At 37.1% G+C, this 26950-nt stretch overlaps 2 protein-coding genes across 2 annotated transcripts in view; one reads left to right on the top strand and one right to left on the bottom strand.

Annotated features, from left to right (window-relative positions):
• TRAPPC12 (trafficking protein particle complex 12) overlaps positions 1-14136 on the bottom strand; it is a 149674-nt gene extending 135538 nt beyond the window's left edge. Inside the window, exon 1 of the mRNA XM_027840449.1 lies at positions 14016-14136. The gene's annotated coding sequence lies outside the window, so the exon portion shown is untranslated. The remainder of the gene's footprint in view (positions 1-14015) is intronic.
• A 2926-nt stretch (positions 14137-17062) lies between these two features.
• The window catches only part of EIPR1 (EARP complex and GARP complex interacting protein 1), a 202336-nt gene continuing 192448 nt past the window's right edge, over positions 17063-26950 (top strand). The window contains exon 1 of the mRNA XM_027840228.1: positions 17063-17290. Within this exon, the coding sequence (XP_027696029.1) occupies positions 17249-17290 (42 nt within the window). The 5' untranslated portion in view covers positions 17063-17248. The remainder of the gene's footprint in view (positions 17291-26950) is intronic.

Here is a 26950-nt window from a genome sequence, read left to right as displayed (position 1 = left end):
TGATTACTTCTCTGCAGATGACTCTCAAATTTAGATATCTAACCTTATTCCCCCATGAATTCCAGTACTAGGATGACCCACTGACATCTTAAACTCAACATTTCCAAAATGGAACTCAGCAACTTTCTTCCTAGAACTACCTCTCCTCCCAAACTTTTCCATTTCTGTTGAAGGTACTCTCATTCTCCCTCTTGCTCAGGATCACAATCCTGGAGTTGTCTTTGATCCATCCTCCCTCAACCTCCATGTTCAACCAGTTGCCAAGCCATATTTCTTTTACCTCCACATCTACTGCTTCTCTCTTTTATTGGGGGAGACAGAAATCATCCCCAATTTTTTCTCCATGATTTTATAAATGGGAAACTGGAGGTGTCTTGGGCCATCACCTCCCAGGTTGACAAGTGGGCAAAGTATTTACTTACTAATGTATTTTTTTATGCATAACAGGGAGAATTCTTTACACAGTATAATGTTCCTTAATTGGTTCAATGAAATGATAACCTCAAAGTATGAAGATGAAACATGCCACTCACCTCCTGACAGAGAGATAATCAACTTAAAACACAGAAAGAGACATATTTTCAGCCATAGCTGATGAGGAAATTTGTTTTGTCAGACTTTGCAGTTATGTATTCAGGGCTTTGTTTTTCTTTTTTTTCTCTGCTTTTTATTTCAATTTGCTCAACAGGAAATGGTATTAAGAGGGATAGATTACAAATGAAAAATTAAAAATACATAAGTGTTTAAAAATATTAAAGAACCTGAATTATTTTAAAAATTGTCTTTTAGGCTCCTATGGTCTTGTGGTAGCAACTTATTTACATTGGTTAAATTACTGTATAAAATGACATCATTTCTGTTGTCCTCTAATTACTCATTTTTCATGAACAATACCTATTTAAAGAGGCCAGAAATAAGTTGTTTAAATTGCATGTCTTATGTTTTTCTAATTATTTTTCTTCTAACTTTATACTAATTTTGATCTTTGCTCTAACAAGTCAGTACCAACATTATGCAGTCAAAAATCTTTTCCTGTTAAATACTTAAATAACCCCATCTCAGAAAAAGAAATTGAACAAGCCACTGATGAACTCTCTAGGAAAAAATCTCTAGGGCCAGATGGATTTATAAGTAAATTCTATCAAACATTTAAAGAATAATTAATTCCAATACTATATAAACTATTTGGGAAAATAGGTAAAGAAGAAGTCTTACCAAACTCTTTTTATGATAAATATATGATGCTGATATCTAAACCACAAAGAGTCAAAACAGAGAAAGAAAATTATAGACCAATTTCCCTAATGAATATAGATGCAAAAATTTTAAATAAAATATTAGCAAATAGATTACAGCAACTTATCACAAGAATAATACACTATGACCAAGTAGGATTTATACCAGGAATGCAGGGCTGGTTCAATATTAGGAAAACTGTCAGCATAACTGATCATATCAACAACAAAACAGAAACCACATGATCATCTCAATAGATACAAAAAAAGCTTTTGACAAAACACCCATTCCTATTAAAAACACTAGACAGTATAGGAATAAATGGAGTCTTCCTTAAAATAACGAGTAGCATTTATCGAAAACCTTCAGCAAGCATTATATGTAATGGGGATAAGCTAGAACCATTTCCAATAAGATCAGGGTGAAACAGAAATGTCCATTATTATCACTGTTGTTCAATATCATGTTGGAAACGTTAGCTTTAGCAATAAGAGAAGAAAAAGAAATTGAAAGTATTAGAATAGGCAGAGGAGAAACAAAGCTATCATTCTTTGCAGATGATATAATATACTTAGAGAATCAAATAAAAAACTACTTGAAATAATAAACAACTTTAGCAAAAATCTTTTTCTAACTACTAAGATATAATCAATTTTGGGGGTGTGATTTTATTTGGTACATGTCAAATCCAAGATCTGCCAATTTTTTTTTCCTTAGGAAAATAATTATAATGTAGAACCATGAAGCTTCTTTAAAGTTTATTAAGTCTTTGGTTTTTCTCATTCTTAATCCTGACCTATGCTATCCAATAGAATTCTCACCATCTTTACCTATTCCCAACTTGGCAGTGAAATCACCAAGAGTCAATAGGTAACTTGATTAACTTTGGAAAGTCTTTTCAGGTTCTTCTTTAGAATTTCTCTAACTTTTATTTGGTGTATAAGCTGCAATTACTTTCATGGTAATCTTTTTACAAATACTCATCATGAGCACTGAAATATGGCATAACTCATTCCATGAAACTATGTGTCTTGCTGTGTTTAGACATACAATAAAGTCAACTCTGCCAACTTCTTTGCCTCTCCAAAGAATACTCATGTGCATCCTTTCATTTAGCTGAAATTTCTTCCTTATGGTTTCATTTACAACAAGTATATTAAAAGTGATATGTAATTTTCTTTATTAACATGTTTAATGAACTAAGAATCACTGGTTAGGAGTTCATATTTTGAATACCGGTAAACAAATTAAAACTGGTAGATCACCTAAAGATGGTGAGATTCTCAGCATCTTTTGCTCCCCCTTTTCTACAACTATATCACCATCATTTTGTATAAGGAATGGTGCTGTATTTGACCAATGGCCATTTTGTATTCTTTTTTGTTTCATAATTTATCATGCTTATTCATCACCAGGTAGCCAGATTACTGGTCTTTGGAAAGCAATTTCAATTTATTGCTTGGACCACTGAGTTAAGTATCATAGTAAGTAGACAACTAGATTTAGGAATCAATGAAAATTTGAGTTCAAATCTTGTCTCATATGCTAGCTGTGTGACCGTAGAAAAGTCACTTAAGCGTTCTGTGCCTCAGTTTCCTCATCTGTACGATGAGGTTGGAGATGATGACCTTTAAGGTCCTTTCCAGCTCTACAGCTATGATCCAGTAGACAAAACTTCAAATAAGGACAAATTGAAAAATATTAATTTGCTGTAATGATACATGTAATATAATAAGTCTATGGATAATGGTGCAAGAAAAGGAGCCCTTAGCTTGGAGTCAGGAGATTCTTGTAGAGTGTTGCTTTGTTAGGAGCTACAGTGTAGCAGAAAGAACACAAGACTAAAAAAATCAGAGGATGTGGGTTTGAATCTTGATTCTGCTACTAATTCTGTGTGATGTGGGGTCTCAACTTCCTCATCTGTAAGTTTGGATGGCTGATTTCTAAGGTCTCTACTGATTTACTAGCTTTGTGATTCTGGAAAAGTCACAACCTCTTTGAGCTGCTGTTTCCTCATCTATAGGACTACATTGATAACACTTCTATTAAATACTATGGGGTTCATATAAGAATGAAAATAAACAATAGAGGATGTCCCTAAAGTCTTAGTGCAGTTTTAAGGTATCAGATCTTAACAGAGACTTTTGGGACACTCCATACTACTGATAAAGAGTTCTGCAATTCTACAGTGCTATAATCTCACTTTGGTATGATGTGAGAAAGGCTGTGTGGTTTAGTAGATGGAATGTAGCAGACGAGTTCTTGTCTGAGACCCACACTAGCTAGGTAAGTCACCTAGGTAAGCCACTAAACCATTCCAAATTTCTGCTGTGTCATTTGTAAAATAAGGATAGTAACAGCACCAATATCACAGGGCTATGAAGATTAAATGAAGTAAGGTATGTACTATATAAATGTGAGCCATTATTGTCACTCCCTACATCACAGAATTGTTGTATCAAATGTTCCTTAACCAAAATTCACCATATGAAAGGTTATTATTTTAGATACATAATTTTGGAAAGAGGCTACTCGGGATACACAGAGGAATGTGTTTGAAGTGCATGTGGCTTTTCCATTAAGCTCTTCCACCTGCATGCATAAGTACAAACTGGGGTTCCCAGAAGCAGAAGGGGTAAGGATTACATTTTAAAATAAGAATTGGAAAAGCAGCTGTGTGCTTTGATATTCTTTTTGCCAATGATCTGAAAATCAACTGCATGCCATCAATTCACGCATAAGTTTAGTTATAAGAAATTATAATAAATGTTAAAAGAACACTGGCAAAAAGCTCTTTTGCAGAGTGATAGTATGTAAAGTCAATTTAGATTTAGAAAGCCTGTATTTTTTTTTCTTTTTAGGAATAATTTCAAGGGAGAGAAAAGTTATCTTAAGCACAGCTGTGGAAGAGCAGTAATCTAAAACCTAAGAGATAAGGGAAATCTCTTCATCAGGATATGAGGAAAAAGGGAACCTTCCAGAAAATCATCATACACTAAAGTTCATAGAAATAAGACTTAAAACAAGTTTCTAAATTCTTCTAAAAACACAAAAAAGGAAACCAAAAAACAATCATAATGAAAAAAGGTGACAGGTTATAGGTCAATTATGAGGTAAATCAGGAAATAATTTCAATGAAGGCAATAAATGCCTCTGTTTAAGTAGAACCAAAAAGTAACAAAGTGAATATAAGACCTTAGGCCTGGAAAAAGCAGAGGTTAAGATTTATATGCAGAAAATATTACTGTAGTACAAACAACTAAACTTGTTTGTTCCCAATAAAGAAAAATTAAATAATGAGACACATTCTTCTTTCCAGGTACTAAAGAATGATAACTCTTGTTTATTGGAGACTGTGGGATGAACAAGATTAACTTTATTTCCAATACCCCTCCACATCTCTCTTTTTTTTTTATAACTACTAACCAATAAATCTGGGGAATACTGTAACTAGAGCAAAGCATTTAATAAAGTATTGTATCTTACTGTACAAAAGAAAGATGTGGATTAGGTAGTGGTACAATTAAATTGATTCTAAACTGGATCAATGGCCAGACTCCAAGGGTAGTTGTTAATGGTTTGATGTCAGCTTGGAAGGAGGTCTCTGGTGGAGTGTGCCAGAGATCTGAGCGTGGCCTTGTGCTGTTTAACATTTTTATAAATGAGTTGGATAAAGATAGCATGAATGTCAAATGTGCAGATGACACAAAGTTGGGAGAGCTAACAGAGTGGATAAGAATCAGGATCTAAAAGGATCTTGACAGGTCAGAGAGAGATGCAGCTGGAACCAGATAAAAATGTAACTGGGAAATGTTTAACAAAATAAATTAAAATACAACATAGATAATGTTAATTTGTGGTTTTTTTTAAGTCAATCTGCAGCCTATAAGGATCCATTTCTATTTAAGTTTGACCCCATTGAGCTAAAGCACTGGGTTGCACTGGACTTGGAGTCAAGACTCAGGTTCAAATAATATTTAGTATTAGTAAGTCACTTAATAATTGCTCAGGTCAATTAGTCATGAATGTGAAATATGGACAAGATGATAGTACAATATCAAAATACAAATACAACATAGTACAAAACAAAAAATAGTTGACCAGATCCAAATTTTTATCTGAATTTGCACAGCATATTTTCATTGGGTTCGAACCAATTACCACATAATTATAATTATTAAAACCTTTAAGAGTACAAATTTGAGTATGTGTAACTATTTCAGGTGATTCATTATTTGTACTGATTAGTACTTAACTATAGTAATTAATGCTTAGGCATCAATTTGGAAGGAACCCTCTGGTGGAGTGATTCAAGGAACTAAAGAAGGAAACATTTATTAAACACCTACTATGTGCCAGGCACTATGCTAAGACCTTTACAAATATCTCATTTGATCCTCAAAATAAGAGGCAGGGGCTACTATTATCCCTATTTTATAGTTGAAGAAACTTAGCAGACAGAGGATAAGTGACTTTCCCAGGACTGTATAGCTAGTATCTAGACCACATTTGAACTCAGGTCTTCCTGACTCTGTGTCCACTGGGCCACCTAGCTACCTCTAAGGAGCTTCAAAGACCTGTGCTTCTTTCTGTGCCATATAACATTTTTATCAATGACTTGGATGAAAGCACAGATGGTATGCTTATCAAATGTGGAGGAGATACCAAGCTGGGAGGAATACCTAGCACGCTGGAAAAGAATCAGAATGTAAAAAGGCTTGAACCCTGAGTTAAATCAAATAGGATCACACACAATGGAGATAAATGTAAAGTCTTATACTTGAGTTCAAAAAACTGAATTCACAAAAAAATAAATTGAATTCACAAGTGCAAGAGAGTTGGGGGAAGGTTAGCTAGTCTGTCTGAAAAAGATGTAGGGCTTCTCTCTAAGCTCAATGAGCCATCAAATATAACAACAACAACAACAACAACAACAACAACAACAAAGCTAATGCACTTTTAGGTTGCATTAAAAAATGAAGAGTGTCCAAATATTCCATTTGCAAACTCCATTCTTCTGTAACTTAAGTCTAGTACTTTTTAATATGCATATTATTTTTCCCATCTTCCCTAAACGCTTGGCTTCCCTAAGACTAAGTTCAAACTCTACCTTCTGCAGGAGGCCTTTTTTGATTGCCTTACTGCTATAGGGCCTTCCCTCTGAGATTATCTTCCATCTACTCTGTATACAAACTTATATGCACATAATTATTTACATATAATGTATCACCCATTACAGGGTTGAGTTCCTAGATGGCAGGTACTGTTTTTCCCCCTTTTTGTATCCCCAGTGCTTAGCACATAGTAGCCCTTAGTAAATGCTTGTTGACTATTGAATTTTGTCTAGATCAGTTCTGAGTACCAGATTTTAAAATGAACACTGACAGGCACATAGTCAGCATTTTAAAAATGTTGACCTGAGAAGCTGGAGGACAATCCAGATGGTTAAGGGTCTCATGATTATTGATGTCAGTTTTTGAAGGAACTAGAAATAGTTATCCTTGTGTAAAGATTTAGTGTGGCATCATAGCTATCTTCAAGCACTTTAAGGTTTTTCATGTAGAAAAGTGATTAGGTTGGTTCTGGTTGGCACCAGAAGGAATACCTAGGAGAACTAGGAAATTGCAGAAGGTAAATGTAGGCCCTATGTAAGGGAAAGAAAAAATTTTACAATCAGAACTTTTCAAAAGTATAATGGGCTATTTAGGAGGCTGGATGGCCATCTGTAAGGATGTTGAACAGGAATTCTTGGTCAGATATGAATTGGAGTACATGGTCTCTGGGGTCCCCCTGTAACTCTTATGATTCTGGTTGCCATGTGCAATCAAGGAGTAGTAGTCAGAGGAAGGAGTATTAGATTTGGAATCTTAACATCTAGCACTGGATTTCAGCTTTGCTACTTATTTATTACCTATGGGATTTTAGGAAATTCACTTAACCTCTCCAAGCCTCAGTTTTTCTTATTTGCAAAATGAAGGGACAGGATCTGTGATATCTTCCCCATTCATTTTCTGAAATTCAGAATCAATTAAGAAAGACATATTCAGAATGCATTTAGAAAATGGCTTAGACCTTCTAACTTTACTTTACCATCTCCTCCCCTCTTTAGAAACACAACACATATCTCATTCATTCAATGGCTAAACTTCTGGCAACCTCAACCATCTGGAACTTACTCAGTTGCTAAGTGAAAAGGGTCTCTGGACTGTAAGGAAATAAATGTCCATAAATCCAAGCAGATGTTAAAATCAACGATGGGTCCACTAACTTAGAACACCAGATAAAAATAGTCTTATTGATTTAAAAAAATGTGATTATCCAGTTTTCTCTGGAGACCTTTGTTCTTCCATGGTTTTAGGATATGAAAAGGAGTAGTGAAGGTGGATAGGGTTAGAGTTTGCTACTAGAATACAATACATTTTGGCTGACAGGTTGGAGGAAACAGAAGAATATTTAACTACTAGAGTATAAAAATCAACTCCAACTGAAAAGGGCTCCCAGGCTTCAAGGAAAACAGCAGTCCAATAACCCACACATACCTGAATCTGGGGAAATTCAAAGAGAAAAGCTAAGCATCATATATCTTAAGATTTACACACGTTACTTACATATACCATACATATATCACGATGCAGAACAGAAGCTGATGTCCATAAGGATAACCTTGAGTTTTGAAATTCCTAACAGTTTAAAAACTTTCCCTTGACCATTTTACCTAACCCAGTTACCATCCAGTCTCTTCAGGGCTTACACACAATACGTCCACCGCCACATCATAATACATTCTCTCCTTGAGTTTTTACAATCTGATTTCTCTCCTTACTATTCTGGTGAAACCTCTCTCAACTGTACCCAAATTAATCTAGTTATTCAGTGCGAGGCCAAACTCCCAAAAAAGTATTTTATAGAGCTGGAAAAAAATAACAAAATTCATCTGGAAGAACAAATGGTCAAGAATATCAAGAGAATCAATGAAAAAAAAATGTGAAGGAAGGTGGCCTAGTGGTTCCAGATTTCAAACTACATTACAAAGTAGTAATAATCAAAACAATCTGGTATTGGCTAAGAAAGAGTGGTGGATCAGTGGAATAGATTAGGTGTCCAACACATTGTAGTGAATGACCATAGTAATCTAGTGTTTGATAAACCCAAAGATCCAAGCTTTTAGAACAAAAACTCATTATCTGACAAAAACTGCTGAGAAAACTGGAAAACAGTATGCAGAAACTAAGCAGAAATCAACATCTTGAATCGTATACCAGGATAAGGTCAAAATGGGTACATGATTTACACATATAGAGTGATAACATAAGCAAATTAGGAGAGCATGGAATAAGTTTACCTGTCAGAGCGATGGATAAGGGAAGAATTTAGAACCAACAAGATATAGAGAGTATAATGAAATGTAAAATGGATAATTTTGATTATATAAAATTAAAAAGATTTTACACAAACAAAACCAATGTAACCAAAATTAGAAGGAAAGAATAAAACTGGGGAAAAAATTTAAAGCCAGTATCTCTGGTTAAGGCTTCATTTCTCAAATACATAAGGAACGGAGTCAAATTTATAAGAATTTATTCCCCAATTGATATTGTCAAAGAATATAACAGGCAGTTTTTAGATGAAGAAATTAAAGCTATGTATAGTCATATGAAAAATGCTCTACCTTTTTAATTAGAGAAATACAAATCAAAACAACTCTGAGGTAATCTTACACCTATCAGATTGGCTAATATGACAAAAAAGAAAAATGATAAATGTTGGAGGAGATATAGGAAAACTGGGACACTAATGCACTATTGGTGGAATTATGAATTGATCCCACCATTCTAGAGAGCAACTTGGACCTATGTCCAAAGGGCTATAAAACTATGCATACCCTTTGATCTAACAAGAGTCTGTATTCCAAAGAGACTTTTTTTAAAATGAGGAAAGAACCTATTTGTACAAAAATACTTATAGCTCTTTTTGTGTTTGCAGATAATTACATATTGATGGGATGCCCATCAACTGGGGAATGGCTGAACAAATTATGGTACATGATTGTGATAGAATACTACTGTGCTATAAGAAATGACAAGCAAGATGATTTTAGAAAAACCTAGAAAGACTTACAAAATTGATACAAAGTAAAGAAAGCAGAAACACGAAAACATTGTACACAGTAACAGCAAAATTATACAATGAAGAACTGTGAATAACTTAGTTATTTTCAACAATACAATGATTCAAGACATTCCCAAAGAACTCATGATAAAAAACACTATCCACTTCCAGAGAAAAAACAGTGTTATCTGAATCCAGACTAAAGAATACTATTTTTCACTTTCTTTTTTTTGTTTCAGTCTTCTTGCACAAAATGACTAATATGAAAATGTTTGATATGATTGCACTTGTATAACCTATATCAGATTGCTTACTGTCTCAGGGAGGGAAGGAGAGAAAGAATTTGGAACTCAAAACTTTAAAACAAAACAACGAATGTTAATTGTTTCTGTATGTTATGAACTAAAATATTATTTAAAAAAAAAAACCTCTCTCAAAAGCCAGCATAGGCTTCTAATCACCAAATCCTATTGCCTTTTTCAATCCCCATCTGCCTTGTCCTTGTTACAGAACCCCAGGACCCAGTATGCTGCTTGACGAGCTAAGAATTTTTTAAATTTTTATCAGGCCCTCGGTCTGAGTATTTAAAAATGTAAAAACCATTCTTGGTTCTTGGGCAGTACAAAAACCACCTGATATAGAATTTGACACTGTTACTCACTTCTGAATATTCTCTTCTCCCTTGACTTCAAAGACACTACAATGGAGGCTTTATTCTGGACAATTTTATATGTTAAAAGTCCCAGTTTAGCTCTTGGGGTGTCCATCTATTATTTTTCATCCTCAATGCATGACTAACCTATATTTTACACAATCCTGCATTTATTCAGTAATATTACTTAACATGAGAGGTGTCAAACTTCCAGGAGTCAAAACTCCTAAGAGAGGACCAAACAAGATTAAAATGTAATTGGGAAATATTTAACACAATTAAAAATACAATACAACACAGATGTTAATTGGTGTTTTCTAAATCAGTATCTGGTCGGTATTCTATTTCTATTTGAGTTTAACACCATTGACTTATATAATTTCTATACAGGTCATCATTTGAACAGTAAGGTCAAGTTGGGCCTACCATCTACATCTCCATTGTCCTTTGGGTCACTCAAAACTCAATTTTATGGAAATTATAGTGTCCTGCAATTTACAAACATATATCACTAGAACACTGTATTAATTTAAAAAAAAAGTCATCACTAGCTTGATAGATTTCCTTACTTCTCATGCCTTACCCTACTTGTTTCACTTAATTCATAAGCCTGGAATATTTTTCTTATATTAGCACAAGATACTTCTGAGTATTATTTAAATATCTTCCTGAAATTCCACATTTCTCCATGAAACATCCCTGGACTAATCAGGGATATAACCCTTCCCTATCTTGCTCTCCACACTGAAAATATCTGCTCATGACCTATAGGTGATGTAAATCCTTACTGTCTATTTTTGCATTACTGCAATTTTTTTTTTTTTTACCAAATCCTAATCATACATTAGTCTACAGATACATGTTAGCACTTGGCTTAAGACTATAAGCTTCCAGGACAGAAACATGGTATACAAGGTATACAAAATTCTCTTCATTCAGCATTTAGCACAGTGCCAAGAATACTTGGGGCTGTACCTATCCATCAAATGTAGAGAACTCTTGGTGAAGAAACTCCCTCCACCAATAAAGATTAGCAACTGTTATTCAATTTAATAGTCTAAAAAGTTGCTTGGGGCACTGAAAAGCTGAGTGACTTCATAGTCACTAAGTAGTAGAGGTAGGTCTTGAACTCGTCTTCTTGATCCCAAGGCCAGCCATCCTTCCACTACATTACGATGATTCTTTTCTTTTCTTTCTTTCTTTTTTTTTTTAAGGCATTTGGGGTTTAAGTGACTTGCCCCGGGTCACACAGCTAGTAAGTGTTAAGTGTTTGGTCTGAGGCTAGATTTGAACTCAGGTCCTCCTGACTTCAGGGCTGGTGCTCTATCCACTGTGCCACCTAGCTGCCCCATGATGCTTCTTTTCATCTGTGATAATGTCCTTAACAAATGCCTTCAGCGTATTCTTTAAAACACTAATACTTCAGCAGGTCCATTATCTCATTATTATAGGTACTTCCTATATTTGTGAAGATCACAAACCCTTCATGCTTTCTTACTGCATATAATTCTTGAGCATGTCCCCCATTTTTCCCATAAAGGATCTACCCAATGTACTGAAGGCCTTCTTCTTCCTCTTTTAAATGACTGAAAGCTATGGTGTACAAGATCCTACAGTGTTTGTTAGTTTGTTGATTATAAAAAAGCATTTAGTGTGGTAGAGCAAAAGCTCTTTCAATGAAGATATATTAAGATCATATAAGATTCCCTCAAAGATGCAACCATAGAAATAACTCTTAAAATCATTAGTTCTCTGAGCAGCAATAACAAGGGAACCATAAAAAAGGGAAATGCTCAACAAAAGCATTCACTAATATTATTGAGGTTATCCTGTCCAGAGTGTAAAGAGAAGGTAAACTCCTAATAAAGGTCAGGTCCTTTAGATGTCATACGTGGACAATATTATTTTGATTGCATCAAGCCCCAGAATATTACAGAGCCTGCTTGGTTAAGAACTAATACTTAATAGAGATAAGCCACAAGGGAAAAACCAAATGGATGAAGAGTACCTATTGTTTAGATTATGACACTCAGTTACACTAATGCCTGAGTGAATCTGAGTGATTAGGGCAATCAGTTTGAAAAAGAACATAACAATAGCCTAGGTCTAAAAGTGACTAGAAAGCAGAGAATGGTGTTGATTACATTTAGGAAATTACAAAGTACTTTCATCTTTCCCAAGCTGTAGTCTGGCATAAAACCCTATCTTTTTAACAATATTTTTTCACTGATGCTATATGGCTGCAAGTCAAAATATTCTACCCAAGTGATTAAATATGACAGGAAGGAAGGGTTTCCAAGACCTGCTAAAAACATGGCTTTCCAAATTCAGTTTCTGAACAGAAGGTACTTTGAGGTTATCTTATACCAAACTTCAAGGAACAAACTCCTTCAATGCAGAATGATGTCCAACTGCATTGAAAAAATGCTAGTTTTGGTGATGAAGGAAAGCAATAACAAATTGTTTCTGAGGGGCATGGTATAGTGGTACAAGCAAAACACCTGGGTCACAGGGTCATAAAAAGAAGGCCCAGAAGTCCAACTCCTCCCCAACTCTCCCTTCATTTTACAAATGAGGAGTCAGAAGACTTAGGAGTCTTAATTCTGCCAACAACTCAGTTTCCTTCTGGGTAAAATAGAAGATAACAACTCATAAATGCTACACAGAGTGACTGAGAGGAAAAGTTCGCTGTAAACCTTGAATTGTTATATAAATGTAAACTATTCTAAGTTTTAACATTCAGTAGCAGAACTTAGAGGTTTTTTGTTAGGTGGGAAAGAGGAAGTAGCAATGCAACTACCAACCTTATTATGGGATAATTTAGGGGAAGGATAAATAGATCATGCACTGGTACCTGGGCCATCACAATTTCACTTGTCATACAGATCTCAGGAATTTATTCTTCAGGGTTAACAAGTCTCCCCATGAGAGAAAATGGAAAATGCAGACCTTGGTGTTTCTTACAACCATCACTTCTTACAGGTAGATAGATATACTCCAACTTCCAACTTGTATCTATACTACCATGTACAAAGTTTGGGCAAGTCACTTAATGGTAGGCCTCAGTTTCCACATCGGTAAAATAAGGGCTTAAACAACATCAAATCTAAGGTCACTGCTAGCAATTTAAATCTATGATCTCTTTCAGTCAAGGTTTCCTAAGTCCTCATTGCATACAGCCACTACTGTGGTTTAGAACACGAAACTGCACCAGGTGTTGGGGAGGGCAAGGAACGGATTCGGTAGAGTTTGTGTTCTCAATGGAAATGAAAAAAAAAAACTTTCAGATTGCACATATTGCTGTCTAAAAGCAAGAAGAGAGAGGGAGGATCATAGATTTAGGGCCAGGTTTTTAGAAATCATCTAATCCAATCCACTTAAACAGTCAAAAAGTGTTAATATTACTTAATATTTCACTCAATACTTTTACTGGAGTTTAATAATTTAGGTTGAATAAATAATTTAAGTAATATTTATGACTTAATACTTATCAAGTATTAGTATTACGTGCCTATCATTTTATCAATTGTCTATCATGAGTAAACTTAGGGCCCAAGAGGGGAAAAGACACGACCTAAGTCCCAGGGAGCTTGAACCCAGGTCCTAGGACCCTGCACTCCACCCTCTCTTACACCCCACAGGGCCTCTAAAAGCACCGCCCAAAGTCGTACAAGGTAGGTAAAGCCTGAGAGGGGTTTACTGAGGGTGGCGTGGAAAGAGCCAGATGCCCAGAGCTGGAGTCACTGCTCTTGCCCACTAGCTCCGCGTAAACACTGATAACACTGATAAATAAATGGTGGTCGGCGAAGGGGCTGGGTGCCCTTGGCTGAGGCGCTGTCCCTCCTGCCGGCCTCAGTTTCCTCATCTGTCATGTGGGTGAGCGGCCCAGACGCGCCCTGGGGTCTGGCGCCCCCCTCCCCGTCGGTGCCGCAGGGCCCCCCTCCCCTCCCGCCCCGGGCCTGGGCTCCCGGGTCTTGGGCTAGGGCCTGACGCCGGCGGCCCGCGCCCGGCTCCTCACCTGCAGCCGCCAGCCAAGGGAGGGGATGGGGGGCTTGGGGGCGGGGAATCACGGGCTGCAGGAACCGGAGAAGGGCCAGGGAGGCAAGAGGTGTCAGCAATCCGCAGTCGCGCCCGCTTTCGTAGCCCCTACGCCAGCAGCAGCGCCAGGCCCGCCTCCTCCGCTCCAGCCAGCCTCCCGGAGGTGCTGCGCATGTCCGTTGCGTGGGCACGCTCCAAGTCCGCTCCCGAGCAGGAGATCCGCTCCCGAGCAGGAGATCTTCTCCTCCGGGTTTTCCCAGCAGTACTGGGAGGAGGGGAGGAGGGGAGGAGGGGAGGAGGGGAGGAGGGGGGGGGGGGGGGGGGCGCGGAGGAGGGGAGGAGGGGAGGAGGGGAGATGGGGAGGAGGGGAGGAGGGGAGGACGGGAGGGAGAAGAGGCGCCCACTGCCCCAGCGCGTCTGGGCTGGGTCGAAAGCCACGATTTAGAACTGGGAAGGTTGTAGGGGCATAGATCTAAGGCCTAGTCCAACTCCATCATTTTGGAGATAAGAAAATGGAGAGGGGCTCATGGAGGTTAAGGGACTTCCCAAAATCACATAGTTAGCAATTCAAATTGTCTCTATCAATGTCTGAGAGGAGATGGTGGTCAAGGTAGTTTGACTTGCATAGCACATCCAAGGATGGGCAGTCACACAGCTAATAAGTAACAGAACTGGGAATTGGAACTAAATTTTCCTGACTCCTAGTTCAGTATAATTCATGCTATCCTATTGCTGCCTTTATAGAGGCTGAAAGTTGGAAAGGAAAGGACAGTGGCCAGAATTTTCAGAAACTACCTCTTAAGTTTGACAGTTTTCCATATTCACAGTACTGACCACTTTTTATTTAAGGGAAGGATTTGCATCTAATTAGTTGCACTGGGAGAAGAGGACCTTGGTGGAGATGAGAGCAACATTACTTAAGAGGAGATAAGATAATATTACATCTTTAAAAAACTTTTACCAGCAATGGTGATGGTGTAAGTCAGCCAAATTGGATTTCTAGATGTTACTTAAGCTTACCTTGCATGCTTTGACTTCTGTGCATTTACGAATTTCTAATACAACATACAATGCAGTCATGACTTTGTCTTTGGAAAACTTTTTCTTCCTTCAAGGTCTAGGTTAAATATTACCGTCTCCATAAAATCCTTCTTGATTCTCTCAAGCAGAAAGTGATTTCTCCTACTTCAAATTTTCTTAGAGCACTCTAATCCCTTATCACATTCTATATTACATTATGTTTTGTGTACAAGTTATAGCATTCTCTTTCAGACTGTAAGCTACTTTTAAGTAATTCTTTTAAGGACTGTTATTTTTCATTTTTCTGTTTGTATCTAGTACCTAGTTTACTGTACTGAATACAGATACAACATTTGGTGAATTGAATCAAATAAGATAGTTTCATTCACTGCTTTCTTCATTCAGTTTTCTGTAATGCTTAGCCTGGAATGGGTAATTTCTGTTGTCCGTTAAGAAAATGTCAGTTTGGGAGATCCTGGGACTGAGGAAGCCACTTTAACTCCTTCCTTCTAGGAGGAAGGTCTGTGTCCACTGACACACTAATTACCTCCACCTGTGTGCATGGAATGTAGTAAAAGGGAAAGAGCACTGGCTCCTGGGAGTTAGAAGATCTTAGGCCCTTGGTTTAAATCTTACTTCTGATGCTTATATATTTGATCTTGGGAAAGTCAACCACCACCCCAGTTGCTATACTTGTAAAACGAAAGGGATGAATTAAGTGGCCTCTGAGGTTCCTTTCATCTCTAGATCTATGATCCTATGACTTCAAATTCAACAAAAATTCTCCCAACCCAGCATAGAAAGAAAAACTTGCCTTCCGTTTATTTTATTAAGTGCCTATTGTGCATAATGCTAGGCGAGTGGTGAGGGTGACACAAAGTTTAGAAAAGAAGTAGGTCTTTGCCCTCATGGAAATTACAGTTTGATAAGATACAAACAAGTGGTCACCTTGATTTAGAGGAAAGTGCTCTAGGAATTATCCTGGATTCCTCACTATCTTTCATCCCCTACATCCAACCTTTTGCCAAGGCCTGTCAATTTCACTTTTGCAACATTTCTCCAATATGCTCCCTTCTCTCCTCTGATACTGACAACACTCTGGTTCAGGCCCTCACCAGCCCACACCTGAACTGTTGCAATAGCTTACTAGTGGGCCTGACTGCCTCCTGTCTCATCCCATTCTAATCCATTCTCCATTCAGACCCTAAAGTGATTTTCCTAATGTGAAGATTTTCCTAATCTGATCAGGTCACCTCCCTACTCAATAAACTCCAGAGGCTCCCTATTGCCTCGAGGACCAAATACAAAATATTCTTTTTGGCTTTCAAAGCCCTTCATAACCTAGCCCTTTCCCACCTTCTCTGTTTTTTGTTTTTTTTTAACACCTTACTCCTTGACATATACTCTTCCCTCTTGATACATGTCTTCTGGTTGTGTCATAAACAAAAACACTTCATCACTGGGCTCTGGGACATATTTTCCTAGCTGACCCTCCTACCTAAGAATGCTTTTCCTCCCCACTCTGAGTACTGACTTCCCTGGCTTCCTTTAAGTCCCAAACTAAAATCCCATCTTCTACTGGAAGTCTTCCAGTAGAAGTAGCTCTTCTTAATTCCAGCACCCTCCTGTTAATTATTTCCTATTTATCCTGTATATAGTTTGTTTTGTATATATTTTTTGGCTTATTATCTCTCCCATTAATATTGTAAGCTCCTTGAAGGCAGGGACTCGTCTTTTGTCCCTTTTTTTTGTCCCCAGAGCTTAACACAGTGCCTGTCACATAGTAGACACTTAACAAATGTTTATTGAATGAATGAATGAATGAATGAATGAATGAATGAATGAATGAATGAATGCAGTCAGTGCAGAAAACCCCGCCTCAGAGCGCCAGGTTACGCAACCAGAAAGCGCACGCGCGCATTCACGGCATACGCGTACGTACGCGCGTTGTATCCCGGTCTTTTATTGGCTGCCGCTAGGAAGCCAAGGAAACACTGCGCACTGACTATACCGGAAGCGAGAGGTAACGGGAACCCACAGGGGCCAAAATTAACCCAGTTGGGGCGCTCCGTTTGCCTAAGGTAGGGGAAAGCTGGGAAGGGAATGAACTGGGACGAGTGACGCTCTGGAGACGTCTTGACGCTTCTTGAGGGTCCCTGAGGGGCGGCCGCAGGTGTCCTGATCGAGAGGATCATGGAGGACGATGCACCGGTGATCTATGGGCTAGAGTTCCAGGTGAGTCATTTGGAAGGGAGGACTGGAGGAAGGCCGGTCATGTCCAGCGCCGGTGACAGTCCAGGTGAATCCCCCGAGGTAACGGGGAGAGGACTGGAAGTCGCTCTGGGCTACAGCCCCACCTGTCTCCAGGACGGAGGAATAAGATACTCAGAATGTTCAAGCTGGAGAGCCTTTAGGGGCCATCTACTCCAACCTCCTCCCTCCCCCATTCCCATTTTACAGATTGTGAAACTGAGACCTAGACAGAGAAAGTGACTTAACCTCTTCTAGTAATAATGATGACGGTAATCATAGATGTTCCCTTTTCTGTAGCTCCTTAATGTTTGCAGAGTGCTTTCCTCACTGCATTCCTATGAAGCAGAATCATAGAAGCATAGATCTTCACCTGGATTGTTAGAAGTCATCTAGTCCACCCTTCTCATTTTACAGATGAGGAAACTGAGGTGCAGAGATCTTAAGTGATTTGCCCCATTTCAAAGGTAGTAAGTATGTGGCAGAGCTGGGATTTGGACCTCAATTTTACTGATTATTCTTTCAACTACACCAGGTATTGTAAATGTCATTAGAGATAGGGACTATTTAATTGATATAGGGAGTTCCCAGATGAGAAAACTCCCTTTAACAGTGTAGGTTGGCATTTTCTCTGCAATTTATAGTTTTAGAGAATTTTCTATAGAGATGTGAAAGATTAAGTGACTTGTCCAGGATCATGTAGTCAGTATGTGTTTGGACCAGGTGTTGCTGACTCAGAGACCCACTTTCAATCAATTATAACATGCCTCTTAAGTGTTATTATTCTTTCCTTAAAAATGAGAAAACAGCCTCAGAGATGTGAATTTCTTGCTGAAATTGACACAGCTACAATCCAGTGGCTTTATTTCAGTTTCCATACTTCTTGATTTCTCTACAACAGCTTCATAGGGTAATAGAAAGCATGCTGGACATAAAGGCTATACTAGATTCATGTTTTACCTTTGACACTTAATGTCTCGGAGTCCACGGGCAAGTCACTTAATGTCTCTGAGACTCAGTTTTTTCATCTATAAAATGGGAATCATGTACTCAATCTTCCTCATAAGACTGTTATGAGGATCACAAATGAGATCCCATGTATATGAAGCACTTTGTAAGCCTTAAAGCAATATATAAATGTCAGCTATCATTATTATTACTATTATTTTACCACTTTTTAACCCTTCTTTCTTTAAACTCTCATTGCTCTTAGTACTAGACTCTGTTAGTTCTCTTCTACCATGTACCTGTGGAACATGTTATATCTGACTACTCATTATTTACACCATCATCACCTTAGATTAGGCTCTCAGCACCTCTTGCTGGGACTGTTGAAATACCCTTTTAATTAGTCTTCATGTCTCACGACTCTCCTCACTCCAATCCATCCTCTATCTACCTCTCAAAATGATTTTCCTTAAGCTAAGGTCTAACAATGTCATTCCACTAGTCGATAAACTCAAGTAGCTATAGTGCTTCTAAGATAAAATATAAACTCCTTCTTTTGGCATTTAAAGCCTTTTACAACCTGCTTCCAACCTATCTTTCCAACATTACTGTCCTTCCTTCATCCTATGATCCAGCCACAGTGGCCTTCATGATACTTCATCCCCCATCTCCAGTCTCTTTGTCTTTGCCTTGGCCATCCCCCATGCATGGAATTCACTTCTTTTTTCTCTCCTCTGCCTTTTAAAGTCTTTTATTTTCTTAAAGATTCAGCTCAAACACTTTCTACATGAAGACTTTTTCAATTCCCCCAGCTGCTACTGCCCTTCCTCACAAAACTACCTTGTGTTTTCTCTGTGTGTGTGTGTTTGGTTATAATACATGTTTACTTTCCCAATAGAATGTAAGCTCCTTGAGGGCAGGTGCTGTTTCATTTTTGTCTTTGTATTACCAGTGTCTACCACAGTATTTCATAATGAATTCTTATTGATTAATTGAAATGACTCAGCTTTGTCTCATTTCTTTGGAATATTCCTTCAAGGCCTTATTCCTTGTTTTCACGCTGCATCATCCCAAAGCTTGACAACTCTCCTTTATCCTTTTTAAAAGAATTTTCTGGTGGTATATATGTCCACTTGAAGCATGACAGGTATTTTATTCTTTGTTTTGGGCAGTGGGAGAGTATAGATCAGGGGTGGGGAACCTACAGTTTTGAGGCCACATGTAGCCCTCTAGGTCCTCAAGTGTGGCCCTTTGACTGAATCCAAACTTCATAGGACAAATCCCCTTAATAATAGGATTTGTTCTGTAAAACTTGGTCTCAGTGAAAAGGCTGCACCCAAGGACCCAGAAAGCCACATGTGGCCTGTAGGCTACAGATTCCCCACTCCTGCTATAGATTAATCATGAAATTTCAATCTACTGATGTGTTTATATGTTGAGTTTGAGGTGTCATTGGGGCATCAAAGTAGATATAATGATTAAGAATTAGGAAAGGGTTACTTGAAATTGTGAGGAAAAGTCTCAAGTGTGGAAAAACGGATTTGGAATTCAATCATAAATGTGATAATTGAAGCTATAGGTTTGAACAAGATTGCCAAGGGAGAATCTATGGAGAGAGAGAGAGAAGAGGAAAGAGCCAAGGACAGAGTCTTGGGGAACACTTATATTTAAGGGGTAAAGAATAATGAGGGAACAGTGGTAGAAACAGAAAAGAAGAGTTTACGTGGGTTAGAGGCTAACAATGAAAACATGGTGTTACAGAAGCCAAAGTGGGAAAGAGTTTTCCTCCAGAGGAGGTAATTCACAGTATGAAATGATGAAAAGTCAAGGATGAGGATTGAAATAAGGCCTTTGGATTTCATGGAATCTCAGAGGCCATTTAATAGATCCTGAACTTAGATAAGAATTCTCTCCATGATGTGCTTGACAAGTGCTCATTCAGCTTTTTCTTGAATAACTCTAGTGAGAAGGAACCTACTACCTTTAAAGGCAATCCATTCTAGTTTTGGATAGCTCTAAATTTTAAACTTTTTTTTCTGATACCAAGTTAATATTTGCCTTTATGTAACTTCTACCAATTGTTTTTGCTCTTTGGTGTCAAGCAAAAACAAGTGGCACTAATAAGTTTATTAATGACCTTGAAGAACTTCCTTAAGTTTGAGGATGCTGCTTCTGCCTTTAAAGGCAGAAAGCTGACAAGTACTGAGCCAGAGCCATGACCTTTCCTGATACAGATAGGCAGAAGACAAATTGTAAGTAGTTAGTAAGCACAAATACATGATGAGCATAATTATTAGTTTTAGTAAAATTGCTCATATTTTATTATTGGTGATCAACTTGATAGATGCCTTTTGTACTTGTTTAATTAATGTAAGTATTTTCTGGGATGGTCAAAGGAAATCATAAGAGAGTTTGATGAGACAATAAGCTAGTCCCCATAGCTCATCCTCGACCTTGGTATCAGTTCCCCAAGGCACCAGAACCAAATGAAATATTAGATTCAGACACTATTTGGTTACTCTGTTTTGTACTGGATACAAAACATGTAGGTTTGGTTCCAATTCAAACTGTTTTACTAGAAATTAAAAGAAAATTGTTTTTGTTCTGTTGCATTAAAACAAAGTTGAGATTTGGTTTGAAATCATCAAATTAGTGTGATTTCTGTGTTTTGTTTTGTTTTGTTTTGTTTTGTTTCTCCACAATTTGATTCTGTTTAAAGCCATGCCAGTACCAAACCAGCCTTTGGCTGATCTTGCATAGCCATTTGATCTCATAGGTTTTCCTTGCTCTGCCTTCCTCCTATGAGTGACTACCAGGCCTCCTAATTTTGTTTCCTTTATGGCTCAAGTTAACTAGCTCGTGTTTGTAAAGTGCTGTGGGGATACAAAGACAGAAATAAAAGAGTCTGCTTTTAAGGAACTTGTATTCTATAGGAGTGGGTATTGGTTGGGGTAACATGTACACATATATGTATGTAGCAAGCTTTAAAAGATAAGTACAAAGTAAACCTCAAGTTAACTGTAGTGATGTTCGGACTGTCAAGAGGAGGGAAATATGTTAAGGAGCTGTAAAAAGGAAGGTGAAAGCAGTTTCCCTCTTCCTGTGACCTCTCCTGTCTTGGCCTTTATGATCGCATCAGTCTGTCACCTAGCAAGTATCAAGGACTGATGCAGAAAGAATGCAAGAGAAGTATAATGAGAGTTCCTGCCCTTGAGGAATTTACAGTGCAATTGGAGAGAAAAGGCTTATGCCTTAGAATTAAAGAACAGTACATCACAGTAAGTTATCATGTACGAAGTTATGGTCCTGTGTGCTTTATAATTAAAGGCCACAACTGAAGAAAAAGACAGATTTTTGGGTATTGGTCAGTTCTTTAAAAAACATTAAAGTTTTACAGTTGGAAGGAACCTTGGAGGTCATCCAATCCAATCCTCTCATTTTAGAAGTGAAGGAACTGAGTCCCAAGGAAGTTATTCCCAGAGCATTCAGTGATTGAGAAAATACAAAACGATGAAAGGCCACTCTAAATTCACTAATGCTTTTAAAAGAATGTGCCTTTTATTTTTCAAAACAGTGACTATATACAAATCCTATGACTTTAAATCCAGGATTCTTTCCATTACTATACACACTATCTTACTACTGTTTAGAGGATAGTGGAAGACGTGGGTTGACGAGATCACCAAGAAAGTTCATAATATTATTGTATTACTCTCCTCATCAGTCTTCCTGCCTCAAGTCTCTTTATCCCAGTGAATCTACATAGCTGTCAAGGTTATTTTCCTAAAAGATGTATCTGACCAAGTCATCCTACTCAGTGATCTCTAGTAGGTTTCTGTTGTTTCTAGGATCAAGTATAAACTTAGCTGGTTTTAATTAATACAATGCTTTCCAGAACCCAGATCTATCCTTCCTTTCCATATATTCTTTTCAGGTATTCTATGTTCTAGTTATTTTGGCCTTTTTGGTGTTCCAGAGTCACTAAACCCTATCTCCAGGCTCTGTGTCCTTTACTGCCTGTCTTCCTTGTCTTGAATGTTCTGCTTCCTTACCTCCTACATCTTAGAATCCCTGGTTTCCTTCAAGACTCAACTTAAGTGATGCCTTCTGCATGAGGTCTTTCTTGGTCTTTGAGCTGTGTCTTCCACCTCTACTCCTTGATTCATTTCCCCCAAACTTTTCTTTTATCTTCTCCCTGCCAAGGTTGGTTTGTATTTGTAGTTTTATATATAACTATGTGTATGTATATTGCTTTTCCCATTAGAATGTAAGCTCTTTGAGGGCAGAGACTTTCATTTTTGTCTTTGTATCCCCAGGAACTAGGAAAGGACCACTCTAGCATATCTTAGATGATTAATAAATTTTTGTTGATTGATCTAATATTCTCTGTTCTTAATTTTCCACCCTGGAAGGACAAATCATATTGATTGTGTTTATAAATCCTATATTGTACAAAATTATTTTTTCTCTGAAATAGACTTTTTCTGAAAAAATTTCATGCCTCAATTGTATATTTAGGTTCTAATTTACATTATAGTTATTTGTGTAAACTTTTTTAGGGTAGAAGTCATCTGTCTTTCTTATTAAGTGGCCCCTAAATAAATGCTTGTTGAATCAAATTGAATTCCTAAACAATTCACCTTAGATTGCCGTCTTTAGAGTTTTAAGGATCAAATATAATGTTTGCAAAAAAGTATCCAAAAATGTAAAACATTGTAGAAAACTATTGTTTATGAGGTTAAAATGAGCTTCTAATGAAATAGTATCTTAAATGTTTCATTTTCTGGGTAACTTACTCAAAATCTAGGCCTTATTTTTTCTTCTTAGTTATGGAAAGGACATGTCAATTTGAAAAAAAGAGAAAGAATTCAGGAAACATTTTTTAAAAAATTAATCCCCCCTCCTTCTCTCCTTCCCTACTGGAAAAAAACAATAAAAAACAAAATCCTTTTTACAAATATGCTGTGTCAAGCAATAGAAATTCCCTTATTGGTCATGCCTAAAACTCTCTCATTCTACATATTTATTCTATAACTTCTCTGTTAAGGGGTCAGTAGCATTCTTTATCATTAATTCTACGACCAGTTTTACAAATGTTGAAACTATGAAGCTTAATTTGATCTTTGTGCTACAGTGATTAGAGTCCTGAGCTTGTAGTTAGGAAGACCTGAATTTATATCTTACCTCATATATTTATTGTGTGACCCTGGGCAAATCACTTAACCTCTTTGGTCTCAGTTCCCTCATCTGTAAAATGAGGGAGTTGAATCAGATGGTTGCTAAGATCCCTTTCCAATTCTAAATCCCTGATCCTATGATCTTATTAAAATTACACATTCCTTAAAGAATCCCTGTGGCTTGATCCCTCCTGTCCTGTCAGCATTATGATTTTTGTATTCTTTTTGGGGAAAATTATGTGTAAGAACCATTGGCTTCAGGTTTTATAGGAAAATGTTAAGCTGATAATCATCTGTTCTTTGATGATTTATAGTAGAAGCTTTCTAAGTTTATGGTACCAAATTAAACCTAATCTACATACCTCATCAGCAGGAAAGGACAAATTTTACCATTAGGATATTGGTTACAATTCTTTATTTTATTAAATAAGCACATGTATTAAGTGACTTCTCTGGGCAGAATATGGCCATAGGTTCTGGGACTGATATTTAGATAAGAGATGATTTTTACACAGAGCCCTACATGGGGTAGGGAACTATTATGAACAAAGTCATAGAACTGGAAGAGTATAAAATCTGTTTGGAGGGAGTGGGTGGTAGAGTATAACAGTACTCTAGTTTGGTTGAAATCTCTTGTGAAGTTTAAATATTTGTTATTAAATCATTAAAACTCATAATTAAATGTAATATTTTTGCCTTCCTTAAGGGTTACTTGGATTTCCTAGTAGATATCTAAGCCACATCAATACCTGTAATCAAGGTTTAAGGGATCATAATTAGCTAATAAATAATTATCCTTCATTGTTGAAGTAGAATCATAATTTTTTAATAATTTACTAATAATTTTTTACTGCTATCCTGACATTTTCATATCTGTATCTGTAGTTTTTAGCTCCTGATAAATAGAATGTTATCAAAAACCAAGGATAAATCAAATGCCACACAGAGTAGAGGATTTAATGCCATCATTACAAAGTAGAAGAAAACCAAAAATAGGCAAATTATACCAGTGGTACTCTGATGACTCCATGAAGAAAATGCTATATATTTCTATTTTGAATGAAGCTGGGGACACTGTAATGAGCAATAACAGAACAAAGCATATTTTCTCCTTTATGTGAATGTAAAGCTCATTTTGTCAGCCATCCTACAATTTAGCCAAAAATTTGATCCATGTCCTTTTTTTTTTTATGGCATATCAATTTCCTGATAGACCATCTTCTCTTTGAAGTTTGATATAGTAGACAGAATGTTAGACTCGAGTGTCAGGAAGACTTGGATTTGAATCTTGCCTGAGACACTATTGACCCTGGATTAAAGTCCTTTCATCTTTCTGGGCCTCCATTAACCTATTTGGAAAAGCAAGTGGTTGAATTTGATTACTTCAAAGGTCCCTTCTGATTCTCAGTCTTTGCTGTTATGAACCTTCTCCATAACAAAGAAAAACAGTTAAGCATAACCAATCAGCATAGTGACCACATCTGATCCCTTTAGTCCTTCCCCCCTCACCCCTACCCCCTTTCTACAAAGAGAAAGAAATATGTTTCATTATTTGTTTTCTGAGGCCGAGGTCAGTCATTATAATTGATTAGAGTTCATCTGTCTTTCAATGTTGATTTTGTGTACATTTTATAGTCATTTTGTATATTGTTTTCTAGATTCTGCTTACTTCACTCTGCATGAGTTCATATAAGGTTTCGCTTGTCACTCTGAATTCTCCATTTGCATTTTTTTTTATAGCACAATGATATTCCATTACTTACACTTATTCTTGTAGGAAGTGACTAGAACATCACGAAGCTTTATTATGACTGGAAGTAGGGTAAAGCATCAGTTTAAAAAAAAAACCCAAACCAAAAAAGTCCCCATTGTTACATGCACAGATGGACAGCCTAAGTGCTGACTTGGTTCTAGTACAATGTTACAAGACCTTGAGGAAGGCCTCAAGTATGTTGATTAGATCCTCTATGGAGGATTTATAGAGGATGTGGACTAGAATAGTGTAGGAATGGGAGGGATTTGATATGCATTGCTGGAGAGAGTATCTTCATTGAAGAGAGGTCGCTAGTTGGTACAGTTGGTAGAACACAGAATTAGAGTCCATAAGACCTAAGTTGAGATCCTGCTTCAGACGCTTGTTAACTGTGTGACCCTAGTCAAGTTTCCTCATTTCTGAAAATGAGCGTTATAACAGCAGTCTCACAGCATTGTTGTTAGGATCAAATGAGTTAACATAAGTAAGGCACCTTGCAAACCTTAGAGCACTATGTAAATGCTAGCTCTTATTAATATTATTATAAAGTAACAGTCTTTGACATATTAAATCATACATACAAAGAAAGACATAGGCCAACGGAGTTTTTTTTTTTCCTGTAATTTTACCTAATTATGTAAATCCTTAAATTTTTAAGGGATTTTAAAGGGTGTATCTTATTGCCAACTTCACAGTAGCATATAGAGTTGGAAAGGTCTTTAGAAGCCATTTAGTCCAACTTCATAATTTAGCAGATGAGGAAAGGTTAAGTGACTTGCCTGAGATCACACAGGTAGTAGCAGATCTGAGATTCACTAGTAGCTTCTCTGCCTACAGATCCATCATTTTTTCACTGTGTTGTACCGTGTTCCCTTCCATAGTATCTTAGACCCTTCAATTAGACTGATGATGATTTTCCTCTATTTTTTTTAAAGTAAGTATCTTTATTATTTGTGTGAGATGAGGAAAGATCATTCCAAATTTGTAGTGCTTCTTCTAAAATTATGGCAGCTTTAGTAGCTTCAAAATAGATAATGCAGTATAGACAATTTTCCCTCATGCATGCTGTTATTTTTCTCTAGGTATGTAATTCATGGCTCCATAAATCAATTTAGGTTGCAGTAAATGAAAATACTAATTTATTATAGACACTCAACTAGTTTCTGTCTCCAGGATTGTGCCTGTCTTTAAGTATAATAACCACTGGTACAAGTTGCCTATTTTTGGTTTTCTTCTATTTTGTAATGATGGCATTAAATCCTCTACTCTCTGTAGCATTTGATTTATCCTTGGTTTTTGATAAATGTTAAATTGTAGCAATTATTGTCTATACCAGCTAGATTTGGCAGTTGATCATATGCTGTCTTGTATTGTTTTCTGTTTCATGGCTTTATGGCTTGTTTCTCTAAAAAGAATGTAAGCTTTGTAAGTGGGGCAGCCATGTCTTATACAGGAATTCTTGAATGACATTAATTTTACTCTCATCATAGAATCATAATGTTTTACAACTAAGCCTTAGAAGTCATCTAATCCAAATTTCTTATTTTACAAACAAAGAAAGTAAGTTCTGGAGTAATATCCAAATAATTTAAACCTATGTAATTCTTAAGTGCCATACATAATATTTCAGTAGTTTCCGAAACTGGGGTTTCCTCTCTTTGAATATATCCTCATAATGTGAACTGAAATCTTCCATGTCTTCGAAGATGGTTTATTGAGTTGCTGTGGTCCAACACAGTGGAAGGCAGTATTTCACAGTGAAAGAAT

This window comes from Vombatus ursinus, unplaced genomic scaffold (assembly GCF_900497805.2).
Source record: "Vombatus ursinus unplaced genomic scaffold, bare-nosed wombat genome assembly UNPS02014841.1, whole genome shotgun sequence".
Lineage (NCBI taxonomy): Eukaryota > Metazoa > Chordata > Mammalia > Diprotodontia > Vombatidae > Vombatus > Vombatus ursinus.
Note: the sequence above shows the minus strand (reverse complement) of the source record. Positions and strands in the feature narration are given on the sequence as shown.